We start from the raw sequence: 23,589 nt of genomic DNA on the forward strand, positions 1-23,589 counted from the left end.
TTCTCATCCTCCTAGGATTAAAGTCCCATTTTGTCAAGAAAATGAAGGGAGGTATTAGGGACCTTTTGCGTCTTAGGGAACAGCTAGCGGTAGGAATGAGGACGCAGAAAGCAAACGGCCCCATCGTTTCTCCACACCTCTTTCATCTTTGCTCAAACGAACCAAGCCGGGAGGAGTGAGCGATGTCGGTGGGCTCTGAGACCCTGCAGGGCGGGAAAGCCCCTGCTTGCCTGGCGACCGATAGCGTCACTTCCGGCGCACTCGTGACGTCAGAGGCGACCGCCACACTTGAATACGAGGCAGGAGGCGGCGGCCGCGGCGCTGTCATGGAGTTAGCGCAGGAAGCGCGGGAATTGGGTAGCTGGGCGGCGGAAGAAATGGAGGCGCCCCTGGCGGCCCGGGCCCCGGAGTCGACGCTGCGCAGGTGAGGGCCGTTCTGGAAGCGAGAACTCCCCACCCTGAAGATAGAGTCTCTGGGAGCGAGAACCACATCTTGGTCGAAGACGTGCCGCCCCCCTCCTCCCCCTCTGCCCCAGTGAGATAACCCTTGAGGGTAACCCTGACCCCCCAGGCAAAGGATCCTGAATTGAGTGAGGACGTTCTGGCGGTGATGCCCACACTCCCACCCTCATCCAGTGAGGCCGCCCAGAGAGGTACCTTGCACCCGTGGGGACCCTCCATGAGTTAATAATAATGAAGCCCCCCTTCTCGTGTGGAAATTGGATCTCCAGGGCGGGGCTGTCCCTGCAGCACTTCATTACCCCACCCTAGTCCAGGCAGTGAGGACACTGGAGTCAGCAAAGACCACTCCACTAGGAAATTGAATCTTTAGGAGTGATGACGCACGTATAGTAATGAGAGAGCCCTTCCTGGCAGTATAGCCCTCACCCCCACCTCTAGAAGTAACTGGAGATGACCCTTTCCCAGGAGAAGGGGAGCAACCCACCAAGGAATGCAAATCCCCCTACACCCAGTGAGAAGTCCACCGTCTTAGTAACTGAGAATTCCCTAGGAGGGAATAGCTTACCCTGGAAAGTGTGGACCTTCCCTGCCCCCACAGGTGAGCATTCCCTAGAAAGCCCCCCGCCCCCCCGCACAGTGCTGTGAATGAGGATCCTCCACCCTGTGTGATGTCCCAGGCACACATTGCTGTTCCCACAGGCTGTGTCTGGGCCAGGGGGCTGACATCTGGGCCTACGTCTTGAGGCATGTGCACAGCCAGAGGTGAGCCTGGCTGCATGAGGGAACCTGTGGCAGGGGAGGGGACCCAGGCGAGTCCCCCAGTAACTCCCCTCCCTCCTACCTCTCCACTGTAGGAGTGTCAAGAAGATCCGGGGAAACCTGCTCTGGTAACTGGTCCTCAAAGCTGCCCCTTTCTGTCTTCCCCAGTCCTATCCAGCCGTGTCCTTACCCATAGCCTCACATCTCCCGTCTCCCCCTTGAAGTCCTTGTCATCCTCTAACTCTGGCCTCATTTCCTCATTTCCTCATTTCCTCAGGTATGGCCTCCAGGACAGTCCAGAGGTGAGAAGCATGTGCTGCAAGAATTTTATTTCATCCAAAAAGAGGACTTGTAGGCTTTCTGCTCTAGGCCCAGCCTTGTGTGGGTGATGCTAGGGACACTGTCACAAGACAGCCCTGATCCCAGTGCTCACAGGGAGAAGACTTGAGCTGGGGGTGGGGAGCCATGGATATGAGGCAGCAAAGCTGGTGTGGGAGATGGGAGAAAGGACTAATTTGAGAGAGATGCTGAGGCCAGTACGGGACCCAGCATGTGCCTGGTGCCCAGGAGACCTCAGGACTCCCACATGTAGGGCTCGACACGAGATGAGGACTGGGACAGAGACAGGAAGCAGGTTGGGAGAGTAGATGAGGTAATCCCAAGAGGAAGGAGGGGAACAGGATAGTACTCTGGTGCTCTCCTGGGCCTGGAGGTCCAGGCTCAGAAACTGCCTAGAGAAAACCCTCAGCCAGTCACCTGGGCATATAGACTGGTGTTCTACAAAGGGCAGTCTGGCCAGGCTCAGCCGCAGCCAAGCCACGCATCTGACCCTATACCTGATTCCACCAGGCCCGCCGGAAGTTGGAGCTGGAAGCCGCTGTTGCCCGCCTGCGGGCAGAGATCCTGGAATTAGACCAGAGCCTGGAGCTGATGGAGCGAGAGACTGAAGCTCAGGGTGACCCGTGGGGCTAGATAGATGGGCAGCAGAACGGGGTTAGGGAAAGTGCTAAAGTCCACCTCTGTTCCTCTCACAGACATGGCCATGGAGCAGGCTATACAGAGGATGCAAGACACCCAGCGTCGTGCTCTCCTCCTCCGGGCCCAAGCTGGGGTCATACGAAGGCAGCAGCGTGTGCTCCAAGATCCGACACAGCGGCTACAGAATCAGCTCAAGCGCTTGCAGGACATTGAGAGGTGGGCCTCAGGTGCTGGGGACCAGCACTCACCAGGCTCAGCAGACATTCTTGGAGACCCAGTGCTCTGTCCTGACCCCTCCAGTTCTGAGTTCCACTCCTTAGGATTTAATGTCCATGAGGCCAGGAGGTTTTGTCATCTCAACCACCTGTATTTCCAGTGCCTAGAACGGTGCTAGCTGTATATCTGGAACACATGCTAGGGGAAAAAAGGAATAAACAAGGGTCAGTCCTGCCCTTATGGAGCTCATGCTGTGATGCAGAGGAGCAAACTGTAAACTAGGAAGCAGACTATAATCACAGATAGAAATAAGTGCTCTGAAGAAGAGGTGATATGATGGAAAAGGAGAAGGAGATTCTACTCTAAGTAGGATGGTCAGAGAAGGCCTCTCTGAGGAGGTAACATTTGAGTTGGGAGGAGAATTTCCGTGGGGAGGGACACCTGAGCTTGCCATTTGGTAGAACAGCTGACAGGCCAGTTCAGCTTAGGCATGAGGGGAGGCATGAGGAGGCAGGTCGCAGAGGTGGACAGAGTGCCATGGAGGCCCTGGGATTTTACTCAGGCTGGGTTCAGGCCCAGGCTCAGCCCCTTACAGCTGCGGGACCTTGGGCAAAGTATTTAACTTTGTGCCTCAGTTTCTAAGTTCTGTAGAATGGGGATATTAGAAGAGTTCCTGATACCTATTGTTGTTTTTCTGTGTGATGGGAACACATCACATTGTTTTCAAGGATTTCCAGTAAAAGTGACATCATCTGTCTGAGGTTCTAACAGGATCATTGACTGCTGAGTGGAGAACAGACTGCAGGGGCAAGAGCAGGGAGACCAGTGAGGAGGTTAATTTAGTCATCCAGCCAGGAGATGGCAGTGGCCTAATTTGGGGGTTGGCCCCGGAGATCCAGGCTCCCTGTGACTAGCTTTGCTGGCAGCAGGAGGGGACACAGCCATCTGTTGTGCCAGCTCCCTCCTCTCAGGGGTCCCAGCCCCAACCACACTCCTCTCTCCAGGAAGGCCAGAGTGGATATAAACTTCGGACCCTTGGCATCAGCAGACCTGGGCCTGGAGCCTATGGTCCTGGTAAGAGTCCTGGGCTGTGGGGGAAAAGTTGGGGAGTCTGGGACTAGGGGACCTCTGGGTCCCCCCATGCCACACTCTCTTCTTCCCAGGGTGATGTCCGAACAGCCTGCAGCCTCCGGACCCAGTTCCTGCAGAAACTCCTGATTCCTCAGGCCAAGCGAGGCAGCGTTCTGTGAGTGGCCCCCAGCCTCCAGAGGCCTGCATGGAACCTGGGCTTTGGAGTGGTTCTTTCTCACAGACACTGAGCCCCTGGGCTGTGTGAGCTCCAGCCCTGCCCTGACAGCACTCCTAGGTTGGGAAGTGGGGAAACAGACCATCAGAGACAAGGGCAACCCAGGTAGTTGGGGCTCTCAGGGGTGGGAAAGCCCGAGAGGCTCGGGGTGTGCCAAGGAGACACCTGACTCAGCTGAGGAGGTAGAGAGGACGGGTTCTCTGGAGAGGAGGGGGAAGGCTGCAGGGTGTTCCAGGTGCACTGCGCCTGTGAAAGGGCCCAAGGCCAGCAAGTTGATATTAAGTGGAACGCAGATCTAGCAGGCATAGAGGAACCTGGTTTCCAGTCCTTAAATGGGGACAGGACAGCCCCTCCCTTACGAGGTGCTGGTGATCATCAGAGGGTGAATCAATGTGTCTTGTAATTCTCTGTCCCCTTCCCCAACTCCACAGAACCCCTCAGGATGACCACTTTGGAACTTCCTACCAGCAGTGGCTTAGCTCGGTGGAGGTGAGGGGGGCTCTCAAGAAAGGCCACACCCTCTGGCCCATGATTAAATCTCAGGGTGCTGGGACCTTACTCTTGATCCCTACCCCTTCTCCGTGGAGTCCCAGCCCCCATCCTGCCCTGACTCCTCCCCTCCCCCCACCAGACGCTGCTGACAAACCATCCTCCGGGCCACGTCCTGGCTGCCATGGAGCACCTGGCTGCAGAGCGAGAGGCAGAGATCCGATCCCTGTGCAATCTGGATGGGCTCCAAGATACGGAGATAGCCAGGTGTGGAGTGGATGCTTCCACAGTCAAAACAGGGTGGGTGGCTGGGGGAGCTGGGACAGATCAGGACCAGGCAGGGTGACCTGCTGGTTGGAGTGGAACTGAATCCCAGTAACCCCCAAGGGCCCAAGCAAGGGGACAGGGTTTCTCCCTTTGCAACTCAGCCCCTATTCTCAGGCCCCAGGCACCAGACCAGTCAGACTCCGGCCAGGCCCTGCCGCCCATGGTGCATCTCATCCAGGTGACCCCCAGGACTCCATCCCCTTCCCAACCCAAGAGCCACTCAAGCCCCCCCCTCCCCTGCCACCAGGGCCAACATCCACCCTGACTTTGTGCCTCGTTCCAGGAGGGCTGGCGGTCTGTGGGTGTGCTGGTCACCCAGCGGGGCCCCCTCCTGAAAGAGCATCAAATACTGAGCCAGCGCCTCCTGGGCCTGATGGAGCAAGTGGAGAGATGTGCCCTGGGATCCAGTGAGAGGTGAGGAGTCTCCATGGCCACTGGCCTCTAGGCCATCTCTCTCCGGGGGTCTCAGGATAGTAGACTTTTTCTGCCCCTGTGGCTCCTACATCTGCCTCCCCGCTTGCTCTCCTGGTTTGTTGCCCTGTGTTTGTGGCTCCTTGTGCTTCCTTATGGATCTTATCTCCCTCCTCCACTGTGAGCCTTAATCACCTTCCTTCTCCTTTGCCCTTTCTACTTGTGCCCCAGGCAGGCATTAGTGCTGGGGCTCCGGGGCTGTGCCCTGTGGGCAGAACTCAAGGCCCTGCGTGCTATGAGCCAGGAGCTAGAGGAGGCAGCTGGGCGGCGGCAGCTTCTGCTCCAGGAGCTACAGGCCAAACAACAACGGATCCTGCACTGGCGCCAGCTGGTGGTGAGTGGCAGGACCTGGCAGAGGGCCTGAGTGAGGCTAGGAGACTTCAGATCCAGCACTGGGCCTCCCAGGGAGGAGAGGGGACCGCGGTGAGACTCCCATGGAGGAAGCAGGGCCTCAGCAAAAGGGTGGACAGGGCCAGAGGTTGGCAGACGAGAAGGAAGGCAGCCCATCTCTGGGGCCTCCCGCTCGCCTAGGAGGAGACACAGGAACAGGTCCGCCTGCTCATCAAGGGCAACTCAGCCAGCAAGACGCGCCTGTGCCGGAGCCCTGGGGAGGTGAGATGGGCATTGGGGCAAAGTCTGGGTGGGGCTGGGTCTCCTAGGGAGGGGGCTGAGCGGCCTCACGCTGCCCTTCCCATCCCTCTCCTTCCCCACAGGTGCTTGCTTTGGTTCAGCGGAAAGTGGTCCCCACATCTGAGGCAGTGGCACCACAGAGCCAGGAGCTGCTTCGGTGTCTGGAGGAGGAAGCCCGGCATCTGCCCCATCTTCTGCTAGGGCCCCTGCTGCGGCACAGCCCCGGAGGGTAAGACTGGGCATCCCACATCCCCTCCGGGGATGAACGTCACTCCCTGGGCCCACTCCAAAAAGATAACCCCAGTGCCCCCCACCCCGCCCAGCCCCATATTTTCAGGCCGCCAGACTTCACCCTTAGGTTCTCATCCTCACTCTGGAATCCTAGTCCTCAGACCACCTCCCAAGTTCCTGGGCCTCCTGAGCCCACCTCTCAGTTCCCAGAGCCTCTGGAACCCAAGGCCCCCCCTCAGTGCCCGCATGACCTGGACTTTCCCCCCTAGGTTACAGCCCCTGCCTACGGTCCTGCCATCCATCTACCAGCTGCATCCTGCATCCCCGAAGGGCTCCAGCCTCATAGTGCTGAGCCACATGCTGGGGCTGCCCACAGGGAAGGTGAGTGCCTGTCCCATAGGACCTGTCTTCCCACCTCTACCCTGGCCCCAGGTGACTGTTCTTACCCCTTCCTTAGGCTCCAGAGCTGCTCCTCCCGAAGGCAGCCTCTCTTCGCCAGGACCTTCTGTTCCTCCAAGACCAGCGAAGTCTCCGGTGCTGGTATCTGCTCCACATGAAGACCAGCCTGCCGCCAGGACCATCCACCCAGGGTAGGCCTGTCCTGCATCCTTATCCAGAATCCCAGCCCCTTCCCAGGTCCCTCAGCCTCCAGAAGAAATCACAAACATCCACTACTTACACAGCGCCTACTATGTGCTGAGTGCTTTGAACGTGCTTACTAGCTTCATCTGCACAGCAGCCCCACGGGGTTAGTGCTGCTGTGCTCCCCATTTTACAGAGGAGGAAACTGAGAAGCAGAGAGAGGGCTCATCACTGCCCAGACGGCCAAGCTGGGTTTGAATCCAGGCCAGCTAACTGGGGGGCGGGGGGTAGTCTGTGATTCTAACCACTAGGCAACACTGCCCATCAAATTGCCAGGTACTCATCCATCATCAAACAGTTGTGTACTTGAGTGTTAAAAACTGGGCTAAGGGAGTTCCTGTCGTGGCGCAGTGGTTAATGAATCCGACTAGGAACCATGAGGTTACGGGTTCGGTCCCTGCCCTTGCTCAGTGGGTTAACGATCCGGCGTTGCCGTCAGCTGTGGTGTAGGTTGCAGACACGGCTCAGATCCTGCGTTGCTGTGGCTCTGGTGTAGGCCGGTGGCTACAGCTCCGATTCCACCCCTAGCCTGGGAACCTCCATATGCCGCAGGAGTAGCCCAAAGAAATAGCAAAAAGACCAAAAAAAAAAAAAAAACTGGGCTAAGTTAAACCACTTGGATTCTCTTCTCAGCCCTACCTCTTCCTTGCTGTGTGATCTCCCTGTGCCTCAGTTTCCTCCTCAGTGGAATGAGCATAATCACAGTACCTTACAGAGTTGCTGGGAAGACTCAGTCAGGGGACCCAAGCAGGCCCTGGAGCCGTGCCTGGGTGCAGTGTGTGCTGTCTCTGGTGTGACTACTGTCACCGTTAGCACACATGGTGCCGTCTTTCCCAGCCCAAACCTCGAGGAAAGGGCGTATAAGACCACAGTTCACAGAGAGGACAGTGAAACTCAGCAACATCATTCATTCCTGGGTCATTCAGCAAGCACTTGCTGGGTGCACACCATGTGCTAGCCCCCGAGAGCTCAACGGGGAGAGAGATGCGAGCTGTCCAGCCCCAGACTACCCCACTAGCAGAAGCTAAGAATCAGAAGAGAGATAGATGGAAGAGGTGGCTTGATGAGAAATGAATCAGGTGCCATCAGCAAAGTAGGAAGAAACCATCTGGGAGCCTTTGAGTTTGGGGCTCCCTGTTGCCCCCCCTCTCCAGTGGGCAGGGAGCAGTGTGAAAGAAGAGCAGAAACAGCCCAAGACATAGCATATCATCGTCCCACCTCATGGGCATCTTGGGCTTTTCACATGGCTATAACTGGAGCTTAGCTCCCTCCAGTTCTGATTTCCTTCCCTCAACAAATGAATCCACCATCCTCATGCCGGTGCTGAAGCCAGAAACCCAGGCGTCATCCTTAATTCTTCCCAGTCCTCTAACCCCCACCTTCAGCCTGCCGGCAAGCCCTCCAGAATGCCCCACATCTGCCCCCTGCCCCACTGGCGTGTGGCTCAGATAATTCCACCTGAACCCAGCAGCCCCTGAAGAAAGGGCAGGTGTCATTCCTGAGGTCACAAGGCCAGGAGAGGATTCAGGCCCAAGGGGTCTGACCTCACTGCTGATCTGCACTTACTCAGAGCTGGGTCTATGGAGAGAGGCTAGAGCAGTCACAGTCTTCAGAGGAAGACACCATCGGAGTGAAGGGCTGCAGCAGTCTGAGGGGGAAGCCTGGGGCTGAGGGGTGCTGGAAAGGGCCTCCAGCAGGAAAGATAGTGTCTCCAGCCGGCCCTGGGGCATAGCTGAGGTTTTGCTCAGGAGTGGTGAGCAGAGGCTCAACAGAGTACTAGGCTGAGAGCATGGGGCTCTGTCTTGGAGCCCGGGGAGCCTTGGAGGGTTCCGAGCCAGAGAGGGAGAGGATCAGGTTTAGGCCGTGAGAAGATCACTGACTGCCGTGTGAAGGCTGGACCAGTGGGAGGCTGAGATTTAGCGCCTAGGAGGCTGGGGGTCGAGTTAGGAAGCGGGAGGATGCTGAGGGACTGCTGTGGAGATTGATGGGCTGTTGGGGGAGGAAGGAAGGCTTCCAAAAGGAGGGCCGGGAGAGGGGGTGGTGGGGGCTTGCACCTGATAAGAGGACCTGGGAGGAGCGAGAGGTTTGCGAGAAATGCTGAGATGATTAGAGGCTTGGTGACCCATTGGCTTCGAGGCACCGGAAGCCAGCGGACTCAGTGCCGCCTCCCGGGTTTCTAACCTGCAGAGCTGCTGCAGATCCAGGCATCCCAGGAAAAGGAGCAGAACGAGAACCTGGGGCAGGCTCTGAGGCGGCTGGAGAACCGGCTGAGACAAACACTGGAGCGAATCCCCAAGCTGCAGGGCGTTGTGGGGGACTGGTGAGAGGGGGCATGATGAGGTGGGGGGTGAGCTGGGCCGAACAAGCAGAACTTAGAGCCAGAGGGCGGGGGGAGGGCATGACCAGCAGGCCATGGTGTCAAGGGGAGGCCAGTGAAGGCCTGGGGCCCTGACCTTCCCTCTTACACCATCCCCTTCTCCAGGTGGGAGCAGCCAGGACAGGCCACCCTTTCTGGGGAGCTCTGCCAAGGCCTGACCCTGCCCCAGTGGCAGCTGCGCTGGGTCCAGGCCCAAGGCGCTCTGCAGCAGCTGTGCGGATGAAGAGGCGGCTCAGAAAAAGTCAAGAGCTTCACGTTTGTTCACGTCAACACATCACTCCGCAGCACTTTGGAAGTAAAGCATCAGTTGGATGTATCAGCCTGTTGGGTCTCCCCACACCTGCCATCCCCCTTCACAGGCTCTGTTGTTCCTCTCAGCGGCTCTGCCCCCTTCCTGTCAACCCACCAAAGCCAAGAGAATGGGTGGTCCTCTGGCTCCCACCCTACCTGCAACTCTCCGCATCAATTTTACCCCCAGCGAAAAACAGTCAAGCACTGGTCTAAACACTGAGGATCCAGCCCTGAAGTAAACGGAAGCCCGGTGTGTAGGAGGTTGTTCTAGGACAGGAAAACGGGCTGCTGACAAGATAAGTAAGCAAAACATGGAGTATGTGCGAGGACTGCTGAGGAGGAAAAGCCATTGCAGAGGGCCGTCCAGCAGAGGTGACCCTGTGAAGGCGGCGAGGAGGCAGCACACACAGATCTGCAGGGCTTGCAGAGGGAAAGACCGCGGCACTTGCAAAGGCCCTGAGTTCCAACATGCTGGTGTGAGGGCTGAAGAGGCAGTGTAGCTGGTGGAAGAGGGGGAGAGTTTAAGAGATGAGATTGTCTTCTGTTTTTATAGTTTCATTTTTTATATTTAACTCTCGGAGTCATTTGGAATTTATCCAAAGGGGTTCCGTTTTGTCTTATTTTAAATATATCTCAATAGCACTTATTAAAATTCTCATTCAGAGCAGTGGTTGCCTCTGAAAGAGGAGTGGGTGACAGGGATCAACCAAGAAGGAGATACACTTTCTGGAGTATGGTGGAGGTTACATGGATGTACAAATTTGTCAGGCCCCATCTTGCTGTACTCATTAGGTCTGTGCATTGCACTGTGAATTATCTTCAATTTATAAAGCAAAACTTGTCCAGTATGTAAAGTAAAACTTTAGGTGATTTGAGATGCCACCCTGTCATGCACCAAATCCCCATGGTTAATTGGGCCACATCTGGGTACTCTCCAAGCCCACTGTCTGACTCTTGCGTGCCATCCCCACCGTATTTTATAATTAATTAAAGCCTTTGTCATACATCTTAGCACCTAAAATGGCAGATTGCCACCTGGCTCTCATTTTTCAGCGTTTCCCTATCTTTTTTTCTCCCAATTGAAATGAACTTTATACTCAACTTGCCTGGTTCCAGAAGAAATACAAATATGGATGAGAGTTTTAATTGGAGTTGCAGTTAGTTTACAAATTAGGGAGCTTTGACATCTTTTAGATCTTACACCTGATTTCCCACCTCCTTTCTCCTAACTCCTCTCTCAGCCTCCACAGCACCCTCACCCTCCCATTTCTCCTCTATTCCTGTCTGCTCTTAACCAGTCTTTACACCTTTGCCTTCCTATGTGCCACATTAGGGTTCCCTCTCTTCAGCTCAGCTCCCAGCCCCCACCTCCCCATTTGGACATGGAGGTCCTTACCCCCATCCTTTCTTGGTTTTTCTCCAGAGCACATTCTGACATGTAATGTGTTACTTTATCTGTATTATCTGCCTCAAACACAATGTCCTTTATAAACCAAAAGTTGGACAGACTTTACTAAGTATGATTTAAAATCCAGATGCAGTAAAGGGGAAATACTGACAAAAACATAAACTTGCATGGTGAAAAAAAAGCAAAGTAAAAATGACAGATTAGGAGGAAATTTTTGCAATTTTGGCAGCTCGCTCTGTGGGCAAAGCTGTGAGAAAACAGCACAAGGGGTATGGAACACCTGTGGGATACTCTCCAGCAAACTACATAAACACTCACTCTGCCCAAACAGTGCTACTTATAGGAATTTATCCCAAAAATGTACTAGGTGAAATAAGGGTTGTGGATGTTGTACAAAACAACTAGATCATATTTTTCAGAAGGTCAGAGGGGTTAGGGTGGGGATTTTTTTTTTAGGTGGAACCCATGGCACATGGAGGTTCCCAGGCTAGGGGTTGAATTGGACCTGCAGCTGCCACCTACACCACAGCCACAGCAATGCGACCCAAGATGTGTCTGCAACCTACACCACAGCTCATGGCAACACCAGATCCTTAACCCACTGAGCTATCCTTAACCCACCACAGTTCACAGCAATGCCAGATCCTTAACCTCGTGGTTCCTAGTCAGATTCGTTTCAGCTGCACCCCAATGGGAACTCCAAGGGTGGGGATTTTTTAGATTAAAAAAGACAAATGCAGTGCATGATCTTGATTGAATTACAATGTTTTGGGGGGGTTTACTGTTTGTTTCTGTTTTGGCCACCCTGCTGCATATGGAGTTCCCTGGCCAGGGGTCAGATCTGAGCCACAACTGTGGCAACGCTGGATGCTTTAACCCACTGTGCCAGACGGAATTAAACCTGCATTCTATAGTTATAGAGATGCCACCGATTAATGAGTTTGAGTTCATAAATACATTTTTGAGACAACCGTGGAAATATGAATATGAGAAATGGGAAATTTGTATATTGGAAAATATGTGTCTATTAAATTTCTTTGGTGTGATAATGGTATTATGGTTAGGTGGAAAAATGTTCTTGAATGTTGAAGTATTAAGGATGTTGTCTGCAATTTACTTTCAAATAGTCTTTGTTCGTAATAATACTGATATTTTTATTTTGGTAAAATACAGAGTTTAAAATTTTGAGGCCCAGTATCACATATTTTGAAATTATATGTTAGACTAAACAAGTAGCTATGCTAATATTACTGAGGAATAAGTTGGGTTTTTTTTTGTTTTTGTTTTGGTCTTTTTAGGGCCACACCCATGGCATATGGAGGTTCCCAGGCTAGGGGTTACATCGAAGCTGTAGCCGCAGCCACAGCACTGCCAGATCCAAGCCGTGTCTTCGACCTACACCATAGCCCACAGCAATGCTGGATCCTTAACCCACTGAGCGAGGCCAGGGATTGACCTGTGTTCTTGTGGATACCAGCCAGATTCCTTTCCACTGAGCCACAGCAGGAACTCCATGGGGAATAAGTTTTTTTTGTTTTTGTTTGTTTGTTTGTCTTTTCTAGGGCCGTACCTGCGGCATATGGAGGTTCCCAGGCTAGGGCCTGACTTAGAGCTGCAGCTGCCAGCCTACACCACAGCCACAGCAACACAGGATCGAGCCATGTTTGTGACCTGCACCATGGCTCACGGCAACGCTGGATGCCTGACCCACTGAAGGAGGCCAGGGATCGAACCCGCACCTCATCGTTCCTAGTCAGATGCATTAACCACTGAACCACGACGGGAACTCCAGGAATAAGTTTTTAATACAAGTGAAAAGAGATACAAATATAAAATCAGGAAGTTCCCATTGTGGCTCAGCCTTAACAAACCCGACTAGGATTCAGGTTCCATCCCTGGCCTCATTCAGTGGGTTAAGGATCCGCCATTACCATTAGCTGTGGTGTAGGTCACAGACATGGCTTAGATCCATCATTGCTGTGGGTGTGGCTGCAGCTGCAGCTGCGGCTCCGATTCAACCCCTAGCCCAAGAAATTTCCGTATGCCGCAAATGCAGGAAGGGAGGGAGGAATGAATCAGAATAAACTCGGGTTTTCCTCTTTCTATTTTATATATATATATATAGTTTCCATAGAAAAGGTATAGATATGACAATCCGGTAACAATGAGCAACCCTAGTGCTCAGATTGTGGTCTCTACCATTTCTGACTTGAAGGAACTGGGGATCCTTGGGGAAACAGCAGATTCTAGGTCTGGGGCAGGAAGTATGCAGAGTATGAGGCGTTTTGTGCCAGAGAGCAAGGAAGTCCTCCAAAACCACTAGGGTCGAGCCAAAAGTCAAATATGAAGGTGCTGCCCCTGGCTAAAGGTGGGACATTCTGAGTAACAATTAGAATGACTGCAGTACTTCTTTTATTTTGTTGCTCAAATTGTTCCTAACAAAGCTATTTAAAAAACAAACCTGGCAGCTGCAGCTCCAGTTTGACCCCTAGCCTTGGACCTTCCATAAGCTGCAAGTGCAGCCCTAAAAAAACAAAAAGACAAAAAAAAAAGAGAAAGCTTTTTAGTAGAGAAACCTGAGATCAAAGTTAATACAATTCATGTGGCTAGTATGTACCCTCAATATGATGAGAACTGCACTTCTGTGATCTTCTGATCATCTGCCTACTCCAAAGGGAGGGGGGGAGGACACCTCAGCCTTATGATAAAAACATCAGACAGATTCCAAATGAAGAACATTCTACAAAATATGTGACCAGGACTCAAAACTATCAAAGTCATGAAAAAGATTGAGAAACTGTCACTGGCAAGAAGATTCTAAGGAAACATGACAACTAAATGTTCTGTTCTATTCTGGGTGGAATTCTTGAATAAAAAAGAGATTAGGTAAACACTAGGGAAACTGACTCTACTTCATACTTTTTAAGGTGTCCTATTCTCTTCTTACCACATCTCTGGTACAGAAACAAATAAGAGCCAGGATTTTAACAATGTACTCATTTATAGGAACTTCAAACTGGGACTTCAAGAAACCAAGGCAGGCAGTAAAATTAAGTTTTAACAGACAGATGGAAAACAAGTCTGACCAATCAGCCAAATGAAATGTGTGGACCTTATTTGGACCCTCATTTTACAATACTATCAAATAAAGACAGTTTGAGGCAAGGAAAATTGAGTCTGGAATGTTAAGTGATACTAAAACGTTTTCTTGGATGTGAGAAAATGCTGTTTTTTCTTTGAAATACTGCTTATCTGTTAGACATCATGAAGCAATTATGGGTGAATTGATAGATGTCTGGAATTTGCTTTAATATGCTCCAGCAAAAGGATAAAACGAAGCAAGACGAAACAAGAAGGGTAAAATATTAGTAATTGTTGAGAGGTCCATGGATGTTTGTTATATTAGCCTCCCTATGGTGTGTATTTTTAAAATATTCATAATAAAACATTCGAGGACTTAAAAAAAAAAAAGGGGGGGTCACTGTGTCCCAAGAAGCGCACAGGCAAACCTACACACGGGACCTTCTGCAGTGATGAATCTGACTACTGTCTCTCGTAAACTATTCCTCCTACCCAGAACATCCCTCCTTATTTTCATCTAGCAAAAGTCTTCAGATTTCACTTCTTCCAGGAAGCTTGGGTCAGGCGCCTCCTCTGAGCTTCCCATATCATGTCCCTGGTTTTTCTGGGGTTCACTGGCAGTGTGTCGTTCTACCCAGACTAGGACCCCACGGCCTCGCCCTGGGATGATGCGGATGTCGGTGGGCTTTAAAACTTCTGCAATAGGCCTCACAGTAGCACAGGAGGGACCTCCAAACTTGCCCGAGTTCTCAAAGGTCCAGTTTCCAATTTAGGGACGGGGTCAACTGACTTTACAGCAATTCCATTAGCCGCTGTTCCTCCGTGAAGGCGTGGCCGTGGCCGCCTCTCTTCTGTAGACCCAGGTTCTTCCGTTGACTCGTTTTTCCGGCACGCTGATTGACCTATTTTCCTCCGTGGGGCGGGCCCCTTAGCGCTAGCCAGGTTCTCATTGGCCTTCCCCCCAAAGGCGAGCCCCGTTGGCGTATGATGTCATGTACCGGCGCCCGTCGCTTCCGATGATACGTCATCCACGGGCGCCCATCCTGACGAAGCCAGAGAGTACACAGCGGAACCGGCAGAGGCAATTGAGCTGAGGCGGTAGTAGCGGCGACCCCGACGGCAGCAGCGATGGCCGGGGCGGGGCCAACTCCGGGACTCCCGGGTACAGGAGGACCTGTGGTCCCGGGCCCCGGCACCGGCATCCCGGGCAAGAGCGGCGAGGAACGCTTGAAGGAGATGGAGGCGGAGATGGCCCTGTAAGGCCTGCGACAGGGCGCGATAAAAGCTGTCCCAGAGCCAGAGCTGTCGAGCCTTGGAGCCTCTAGGCCACAATAGGCCCAAATTATGGCTCTATATTGGGGAAATGGGACTTCCGGGATTGTAGGGGCGGGAGTAAGATGGAGAAGTTGACCGGGATGAAGGCACTGTCGCGATATACCCAGAATTCCAGAGTTGGTGCAAAGTCTTGAGCTGTGGTGTTTGTCCTGCTCCCCTAGGTTTGAACAAGAAGTTTTGGGGGCTCCAGTAACCGGAATCCCAGCTGCTGTGCCTGCGGTGCCCACGGTCCCCACAGTAGAAGCAATGCAAGTCCCAACAGCTCCTGTGATTCGCCCTATCATTGCGACCAACACGTACCAGCAGGTAAGGCTGAACTAAGACATGTAGGAGACCACAATACTTCAAACACAGTGTTTGTGTACAGAGAGCTATTGACATGTTGGCTTGTTGATTGATTAGCTTGACAAATATTTTATGTGCCTGGCACTGAGAACCCAGTAATGACAAAAACAAATGATATTTCTGCCCTGTGGCAGCTTATATTCTAGATCATGCTGGTCAGTAGAACTTTCTGCAATGATGGAAATGTTCTGTATCTATTTAAGATTTATATTAAAGTTAAATAGGAGTTCCAGTTATGCCACAGTGGAAATGAATCTCACTAGTATCCATGAGGATTTGGTTTGATCCTGACCTCACTTAGTGGGTTGAGGATCCGGCGTTGCTGTGGGCTGTGGTGTAGACCGCAGACACAGCTCAGATCCCGAGTTGCAATGGCGTAGGCCATCAGCTGTAGCTCTGATTCCACCCCTAGCGTGGGAACCTCCATGTGCCACAGGTGCAGCCCTAAAAAAAAAAAAAATTTAAATAGTTCCTTAGTCTCATTAGTCACATTCAAGTGCTCCACAGCCGACTGTATCTGACTTCTAAAAGACTTCTAAAAAAAAAACAGGTAAATGAAACTTGTTTGTTATCTCAATAAATAATTTTGGGGTGCCTTTTCTGCACCAAACACCATTCTAGCAAAGAACAAAACAGAGAAAAATAATCACTGCCGTTTTGGAGTTTATGTTTTACTACAGAGAGAAAGGTCAAAGTAGAGGAAGAAGGACAGGTTTATCAACCAGTGTGGTCAGGGAAAGCCTTTCTGAGGAGGTGACATTTAAGCAGAATAAAGGGCACGATGGAGGGAAGCATGCAGATATCTGGGGAAAGAGTATTTTCAGCAGAGAGAACTGCCGGTGCAAAGGCCATGAGGCTAGTGCATATCCAACATATTCACGGGACAGCGGGAAAAACAGTGAGGCTGGAATGGAGTAAGCAAGGAAGAGAGTGGGAGGAGATGAAGACAGAGAGGTGAGAGAGACAGAGCTAGTTGAACGTAATGGGTCGCTGTAAGGACTGTGGTTTTTACTTTGAGATGGGAAGCAGTTGAAGGATTTTGAGCAGTGGTGTGATATGGTCCAACTTAGATGTGACCAGGGTCTGTCTGGCTCTGTTTGGAGAACAGACTGTAGGGGACTGGGAAGAATCAAGAAGTCTGAGGGGAGTTCCCGTCATGGCGCAGTGGTTAACGAGTCCGACTAGGAACCATGAGGTTGCGGGTTCGGTCCCTGCCCTTGCTCAGTGGGTTAATGATCCGGTGTTGCCATGAGCTGTGGTGTAGGTTGCAGACGCGGCTCGGATCCCGCGTTGCTGTGGCTCTGGCATAGGCCGGGGGCTGCAGCTCCGATTCGACCCCTAGCCTGGGAAGCTCTATATGCCACAAGAGCGGCCCAAAGAAATAGCAAAAAAGACAAAAAAAAAAAAGAAGAAGTCTGAGGAAGAGGCTGCCATAATACTCTAGGCAAGAGATAACGCTGGCCTAGACCAGGGTGGTAGCACAGGAGATGAGGAGGACAAGCTGGGCATAATTTCAGACAGTGCTAAGTGCTTTGGGGAAGATGCAGTAGGATGAAGAAATAAGTTGCAGTTGGGAGGGGTTAAGAACATCTTTAGCTAGTATGATCCCAAAAGGCTCTCTGAAAAGTGATGTTTTAGCTGAGACCTAAAGTTTGGCAGATAGCCACATGGCATGGAGAATGAAACCCTTGGGGGGCACTGCACTGAATCAGCCCCTCACCTAGCCTCCTCCCCCACAGGTCCAACAGACTCTGGAGGCCCGAGCAGCTGCAGCAGCCACAGTGGTTCCTCCCATGGTGGGTGGCCCACCTTTTGTGGGCCCAGGTAAGTAAGGAGTGATGGGGCAAGGGAACCAGGGAATCAGACAGGGTGGTGAAAAGGGACTTTCCTCACATCATCCTCATCTCTCCCTTCACAACAGTTGGCTTTGGCCCCGGTGACCGGAGTCACCTGGACAGTCCAGAGGCTCGAGAAGCCATGTTCCTGAGGCGAGCAGGTAGGTCGGGCAAGGGAATCCCATGATAACCAAGTACTCTAGTTTCAACTACTTCGCCCACCATTTCATCCCTGTGATATCATCATCTTTCTAAAGCATAAGCCTGATCATGAACTTTCAGTTTGACCTCAATAAGGCTTCACTTGATCATTGTAAACCACCTCCCATACTGTCACTCTTAATCCCTAGGTTTTCTTCATAGCACTTCATACTTTATAACCAGTTACACGATTTACTTACCATAGTTATCTTCCTTTGCTTCCTCTAAAATATAAGTTCCCTGAAGGGCTGAGGTCTTGGTGTCATCACCTTTGGGATGAATAAAGCATCAAACATGGACTTATCCTCCTCACCTCCCAGTCAAGCCCCTACATCCCCTGGTCCCTTGCGGAGATCTCCATTTCCTCCCAAGGAGCTCCAAACATTGATGGGATGTGCCAGCAGGCTCTTATTAAGGTCCCTTCTCTCCCCTGCTCATTGTCACCCAACTTTAATTTTCTAAAACTTATCAGCTGAATCAAAATTAAGCTCACCAAAATCAACTAAAATCTCTCCTTTCCACATGTCATCCTTTGTGTCGTTGAGACGTCAGTTTTTGTGACATCACTTCCTTATGTGGATGAAAAAGACCTGTGTTCTATAAAGTTCTGGTATAATCTCTGTTAGATCCAACTTGTTAATTGTGTTAATTTTAAATCTTGTTACACTTGGCCACTCTCGTAGCATGCAGAAATTCCCAGGCCAGAGATCAAACCTGCACCTCAGCAGTGACCCAAGCCACTGCAGGGATAACTCTGGATCCTTAACCCACTGAGCCACATAGGAACGACTCGTTACACTTTTCTTTTATCTGACGATATGAGAAGGTTTAACTCCTATATTTTAATAGTTTTGATCAAATCTGACCTAGTCCCCCTGCACAGCTTCAAACCCTGCTGTGGCTCCCGGGTGTCCTCCAGGGGGCATACATGGTTCAGCCAACAAGACTGCACTTGGATGCCTACTGACCTCCTGACCTTTCTATTACAGATACACTAAACTGAAAAATGAAAAAATTTGGTTTATAGGCGTTCCCATCGTGGGTTAATGAATCTGACTAGCATCCATGAGGACACGGGTTTGATCCCTGGCCTCACTCAGTGGGCTAAGGATCCAGCATTGCCATGAGCTGTGGTGTAGTTCACAGACACTGCTTGGATCTGGCATTGCTGTGGCTGTGGCATAGACCAGCAGCTGCATGTCCGATTGGCCCCCTAGCCTAGGAGCCTCCATATTGCCGTGGGTGTAGCCAAAAAAAAAAAAAAAAAAGGTTTGAAAATAATTCTTTTTTTTTGCTTTTTAGGGTCACACCCGTGGCAATTGGAGGCTCCCAGGCTAGGGGTCCAACCGGAGCTGCAGCTGCTAGCCTATGCCACAGCCACAGCAATGCCAGATCCAAGCCATGTCTGTGAACTACACCACAGCTCAGGGCAACACCTGCTCCTTAACCCGCTGAACAAGGCCAGGGATTGAACACGCAACCTCATGATTCCTAGTCGGATTCGTCTCTGCCGCGCAATGACAGGAACACCTATAAATATTCTTCTTGGAGTTCCCACTGTGGCGCAGTGGGTTAATGATCTGGTTTGTCCCTGTGGAGGCACCAGTTCGATCCCTGGTCCAGTACAATGGGTTACTGATCTGGTGTTGCTACAGCTGCAGCTTGGATTCGCTCCCCAGCCCATGTGTTGAAAGTGCAGCCAAAAGAGAAAAAAAATGTTCTCTTTGCCAGTACAGTAATATTTCCAAGCTTAGCTTTGCCTGACCAGCTCTTCATTATCCTTTGGGTCTCAGCTCACAGGTCCCTTTCTCTAGGAAGCCTTCTCTAGTCCCACTGGGCGAGGTCATAGGGCTCTTCTGGGCTCCCACCACTTCCTGAGCTTCCTCCCCCGAAGCCGCATCACCCAGCCTGCACTTTCCCCTGTCCCAGCTCTGATTACCAGCTGTTGATCTCTGGTGATGAGTCTGTTCTCGCTTCCCAAGAGCTCTTGATCTTTGACTGTGTCCCTAGCATTGCCCAGGACAGGGCCAGGCCCAGAGGAGATCATTAGTGGTAAATTTTTGCTTAATGAACAAATGCAAAAATTTCTGCATCTCCCAGAAGACTCTCCGGGCTTCTTCTCCAGGATTTCTTGGATGCTGAGACTCCGAACTTGCACACGCCTTGCCCCAAGTGTCCCAGGCCCCCATGACACACACCCCCATCTCTCTCTCCCACAGCTGTGGCCCCCCAGAGGGCCCCTATTCTGCATCCAGCGTTCATCCCTCACGTGCTGCAGAGAGCAGGTGAGGGAGCCAGGGTCATCATCCCTGCCACGTAACACCCCCACAACCCTCCGACTCCCCCACTAACACCCTGACAGATTCTGCTCTTTCTTCTGCAGCAGGTGGACCCCGCCCTATGGCCCTGCGGCCCCCACACCAGGCCCTTGTGGGCCCCCCTCTGCCTGGGCCCCCTGGACCACCTATGATGCTGCCACCGATGGCTCGGGCCCCAGGGCCCCCCCTGAGCTCCATGGCTGCTTTGAGGCCTCCTCTGGTGAGTGTGGGCAGGGAACTGCAAGTCAGAGGTGCGATGGCCAGGATACCCACATCCTGGCCTCATGGGTTGTGCCTACCGAGTTGGCCTTCCCCGGCTCTTCATGTCTCTGCCTTCTCACACTCTGATTTTGTCTCTGTCCCTCCCTATTTCTTTCTATGGCCAGATCTTTCTGTTTCCCCTCTTTGTGAGTGTGTAGAGAGAGAACATGAGTTAGAAGTATATTTCTCTCGCTGCATCTCTGTTTTCCCTCTATTTTTCCTTTGATTGTCCCTCTCTGTTTTTCTGCCTTGATGTTTTTCTTTTGTCCCTGTATCTGTCTGTCTCTCTGCCTGGGTTTCTGTGTCTCTGTGTTTGCATCTAACTAGAGACTCCTTTCCCCTTCTAGGTGTCTCTTGCTTGCTTTCTGACCCCCATGCTCTTGCTCTGTTGGACAGGATGGGGGTGGGAGTGAGGCCTGAGCCTGTGATCTGGTCCCCCCTCAAGCCTTCCTTTTGCCTGCAGGAAGAGCCAGCAACACCCCGAGAGCTGGGCCTAGGCCTGGGGCTGGGCCTGAAAGAGAAAGAGGAGGCTGTGGTGGCAGCGGCTGCTGGGCTGGAGGAGGCTAGTGCAGCAGTGGCCGTGGGAGCAGGAGGTGCCCCAGCTGGCCCTGCAGTCATTGGGCCCAGCCTTCCACTGGCCCTGGCCATGCCTTTGCCTGAGCCCGAGCCCCTGCCCCTCCCGCTGGAAGTTGTGCGAGGCCTACTGCCCCCGCTGCGCATTCCTGAGCTCCTGTCCCTGCGTCCGAGACCCCGGCCCCCGAGGCCTGAGCCACCACCTGGCCTCATGGCTCTTGAGGTAAGCTGAGAGTGGGGCAGTGCCGGGGGGACAGAAAGTGCTGGTTGGGCAGGCAAGAGCCCATGGGCTTCCTCCCACGGAAACATGTGTCATCTTCTGTCCATAGAGGGAGGAGGAGCCCAGGAAATTGGAGGGGTTGGGAGGAGATGGAGGGGGGACAGACACACATACCTGACACCCCCGAGGCACATCCAGTCCTTTAACTATGGGAGTGAGAGGGCCAGGGGGCAAAGGAAAGTGGGGGAGATGAGTCCAGAAGACTCCAGCATCAAGCCCTTTGCACCCCATCCCTTTCCTTTGCAGGTCCCAGAGCCTCTGGGTGAGGACAAAAAGAAAGGAAAGCCAGAGAAATTGAAGCGCTGCATTCGCACGGCAGCTGGGAGCAGCTGGGAAGACCCCAGCCTTCTGGAGTGGGATGCAGGTTAGAGGGCTCGGGGCAGCTCAGGCAAGGAAAATTGAAGCAGGCGACTCACACCCCTCTGTGGGGCAGGCACAATGAGCTTAGCCCACCTCCGGTACTGAATTGCCCTGTGAACAACTGTGTCTACTGTCTAAATTCAGCAGCCAATGTTTTGCTATATTTTTACCTCTCCATGTGTATGTATCTTTTTATGCTTTCTGCTCAGTCATTTAAAGCAAATTATAAATGAAGTTATCACTTCACTTCTAAATACCTCAGTATTCATCTCCTAAGAAAAGTGGTATTTTCTTTCCATGTCATTATACCATTAACACATCTAAGAAAATTAACAATAATTCTATGGTAACTCCAATTCCATTGGTACTCATATTTTCCCAGTTGTTCCTAAGCTATCATTGCAGCTGTTTTTCCCTGAACTAGGATGCATGTGATTTTATATCACTGAATTATCTTCCAATGAGAACTGTCTCCCTCCCCCCACTCTGCCTTGTGGGTAATAGTTTTTTGAAGTGTTCAGTTGATTTGTAGATGGATGATCCCACCCTCTGAGTTTGTCAGATTTTTTCTGCCTGGGGTGACTTACTTTGTTCTCAAAGAGTGTCCTTAGTCACAGGAGCTGTGGGGCCACCACATTGGTAGCTAAGGAAGGGGTCCTACCTCCTATCCCAGTCCTTGACTTCTGCCTCTTTTCCTGGACCTTCTACCTGCCCCAGGTCAGAGCCATGGCGGCATCAGCCCAGATGTGGCCAGTGCAGGCTGTAGACCCTAGTTCTGTGACCTTGGGCAAGTCACTTAGCCCTTCAAGCTTCGTTTTCCTCATCTCCAGCAAAGGGATAGTAGTAATGTGTGCTCATAGGGGAAGATATTCTTTGGGCTGGAGCACATTTGGTCAAGGCTCTGGCCCAGCCCAGGGGATATGTCCAGGAATGGCAGCTGAGGTTGACCTTCGAGAAGAATCAGGCAGTGTGTTCAGGTTTCTGGGACCCGAGGGGAGATTAGAGTGGGCTCTGCAGAGGAAGCAGAGCTAAGGAAAGAAGTCTGTGGTACTGGGGTGCCATTATGGGACCAGTAGGTGTCAGAGGCCCAGGGAATGTTCCTAGGGAGGTGTTTAGGAGACTAAATGATGCTGGGGGCTTGGATGACAAGCCAGGGCTAGGAAGATTCAGGGGCTCATCATGGAAGCAGGGGAACTGGCCCTAGGGAGAGGCAGGGCAGTGCAGTTAGTTCAAAGTGAGGACTCGAGAGCCAGATGCCTGAGCCCTTGTCCCAGCTCTGCTGCTTCCTGGTTGACTTTGGGCAGGTGACTAGACGTCTCTGTTCCTCAGTGTAAAGGGTTATTGGGAGTGCCACATGTGTTAAAACCCCATGGGTGCTTAGCAGAGAGCCTAGCACAAGGTAAATAGTCTACAGGCGTTGGCTGTTTCAACTGAGAGGGCCCTAGGCAGAGATCACTGAGGGTACAGAGGGAGGAGGGTTTGGGCGCTGCTTCCAGGGAAGGTGGAGTCATTTGATAAGGCAGACACTGGGCCACACAGTTGCATCCTCTGACTTCCTCTCTCCAATCCCAGATGACTTCCGGATCTTCTGTGGGGATCTGGGCAATGAGGTGAACGATGACATCTTGGCACGAGCCTTCAGCCGCTTCCCGTCCTTCCTTAAGGCTAAGGTGATCCGCGACAAACGCACGGGCAAGACCAAGGGCTATGGCTTCGTCAGCTTTAAGGACCCCAGTGACTATGTGCGCGCCATGCGTGAGATGAATGGTGGGTGAGGCCTCTCCTAGGGTCAGTGGGCATGGTGGGCATCTGGCCTGAGCCTGACCCCAAGCCTGACCTTGAACCCTCCATTCCTACAGGGAAGTATGTGGGCTCACGCCCCATTAAGCTGCGCAAGAGCATGTGGAAGGATCGGAACCTGGACGTGGTACGCAAGAAGCAGAAGGAGAAGAAGAAATTGGGCCTGAGATAGGGTCTGTGGTCGGCACCCCTCCCACCCAGCCAGGCACTGGCTCCTTCCCAGTTCTTCGGAAAACCCTTGGCTACCCACCCATCCATCCTCCCCAAAACCAGTTTCAATAAATTTACGTTCATTTCCATCCCTGGTGGGCTTGGAAACACACTTTGGGGAGCAGAACTGAGCATCCCCCCACCTAGAAATTGTGAGGAGCCTTGAAAGTTTACACAGACATACACACAGATGGGCATTTTTCAGTCTCTGCTGTGTGTCATTATATCTTGAAACCTCTTCAGTACATGTTCAGTGCAGCCCATTCCACAGAAGAGGAAGGAAGAGGCTTAGGGCAAGGCCAAAGGCAAGCCAAAGCTCAGACCCATGGCCTCCTGACTCTACCGTGTGTTCCCAGCACCAAGCTAGGGGTCTTCTGGGCCCCACCCTCTGGAGCTCACAGCC

General features: G+C 52.2%; 2 protein-coding genes across 3 annotated transcripts; both read left to right on the top strand.

The window, feature by feature from the left end:
- Window positions 1-270: 270 nt before the first annotated feature.
- On the top strand, window positions 271-10,200 carry HAUS5 (HAUS augmin like complex subunit 5). Its single transcript, XM_047791173.1, has 19 exons — window positions 271-424; window positions 1,162-1,224; window positions 1,317-1,349; window positions 1,499-1,523; window positions 2,071-2,176; window positions 2,256-2,415; window positions 3,420-3,489; window positions 3,579-3,661; window positions 4,153-4,210; window positions 4,353-4,477; window positions 4,652-4,715; window positions 4,821-4,951; window positions 5,180-5,342; window positions 5,540-5,620; window positions 5,722-5,867; window positions 6,139-6,250; window positions 6,327-6,459; window positions 8,699-8,831; window positions 8,994-10,200. The coding sequence occupies exons 1-19, from the start codon at window positions 327-329 to the stop codon at window positions 9,109-9,111; spliced, it is 1,902 nt and encodes a 633-aa protein (XP_047647129.1). The 5' UTR covers window positions 271-326; the 3' UTR covers window positions 9,112-10,200.
- A 4,479-nt stretch (window positions 10,201-14,679) lies between these two features.
- Window positions 14,680-23,275, top strand: RBM42 (RNA binding motif protein 42). Of its 2 annotated transcripts, XM_047791880.1 has the most exons (10): window positions 14,680-14,924; window positions 15,165-15,309; window positions 17,088-17,172; window positions 17,270-17,344; window positions 19,604-19,669; window positions 19,747-19,922; window positions 20,427-20,759; window positions 21,063-21,180; window positions 22,749-22,943; window positions 23,036-23,275. In XM_047791880.1, the coding sequence occupies exons 1-10, from the start codon at window positions 14,797-14,799 to the stop codon at window positions 23,146-23,148; spliced, it is 1,434 nt and encodes a 477-aa protein (XP_047647836.1). In that variant the 5' UTR covers window positions 14,680-14,796; the 3' UTR covers window positions 23,149-23,275. The 2 variants fall into 2 exon arrangements, with proteins under 2 accessions (XP_047647836.1, XP_047647837.1); XM_047791881.1 differs by lacking the exon at window positions 19,604-19,669 and having other exon boundaries at window positions 14,681-14,924; window positions 19,768-19,922.
- Window positions 23,276-23,589: the final 314 nt, after the last annotated feature.

This window comes from Phacochoerus africanus, chromosome 8 (assembly GCF_016906955.1).
Source record: "Phacochoerus africanus isolate WHEZ1 chromosome 8, ROS_Pafr_v1, whole genome shotgun sequence".
In the NCBI taxonomy this organism is placed as follows: Eukaryota; Metazoa; Chordata; class Mammalia; order Artiodactyla; family Suidae; genus Phacochoerus; species Phacochoerus africanus.

Excerpts from the sequence above, each read along its gene's own strand:
- HAUS5 (XM_047791173.1), top strand. The coding sequence starts at position 327 with ATGGAGTTAGCGCAGGAAGCGCGGGAATTGGGTAGCTGGGCGGCGGAA. Across the intron at positions 2,416-3,419 it reads CGCTTGCAGGACATTGAGAG|GAAGGCCAGAGTGGATATAA; the intron begins GTGGGCCTCAGG and ends TCCTCTCTCCAG. Across the intron at positions 4,211-4,352 it reads AGTGGCTTAGCTCGGTGGAG|ACGCTGCTGACAAACCATCC; the intron begins GTGAGGGGGGCT and ends TCCCCCCACCAG.
- RBM42 (XM_047791880.1), top strand. The coding sequence starts at position 14,797 with ATGGCCGGGGCGGGGCCAACTCCGGGACTCCCGGGTACAGGAGGACCT. Across the intron at positions 15,310-17,087 it reads CGACCAACACGTACCAGCAG|GTCCAACAGACTCTGGAGGC; the intron begins GTAAGGCTGAAC and ends CCTCCCCCACAG. Across the intron at positions 19,923-20,426 it reads CTGCTTTGAGGCCTCCTCTG|GAAGAGCCAGCAACACCCCG; the intron begins GTGAGTGTGGGC and ends TTTTGCCTGCAG.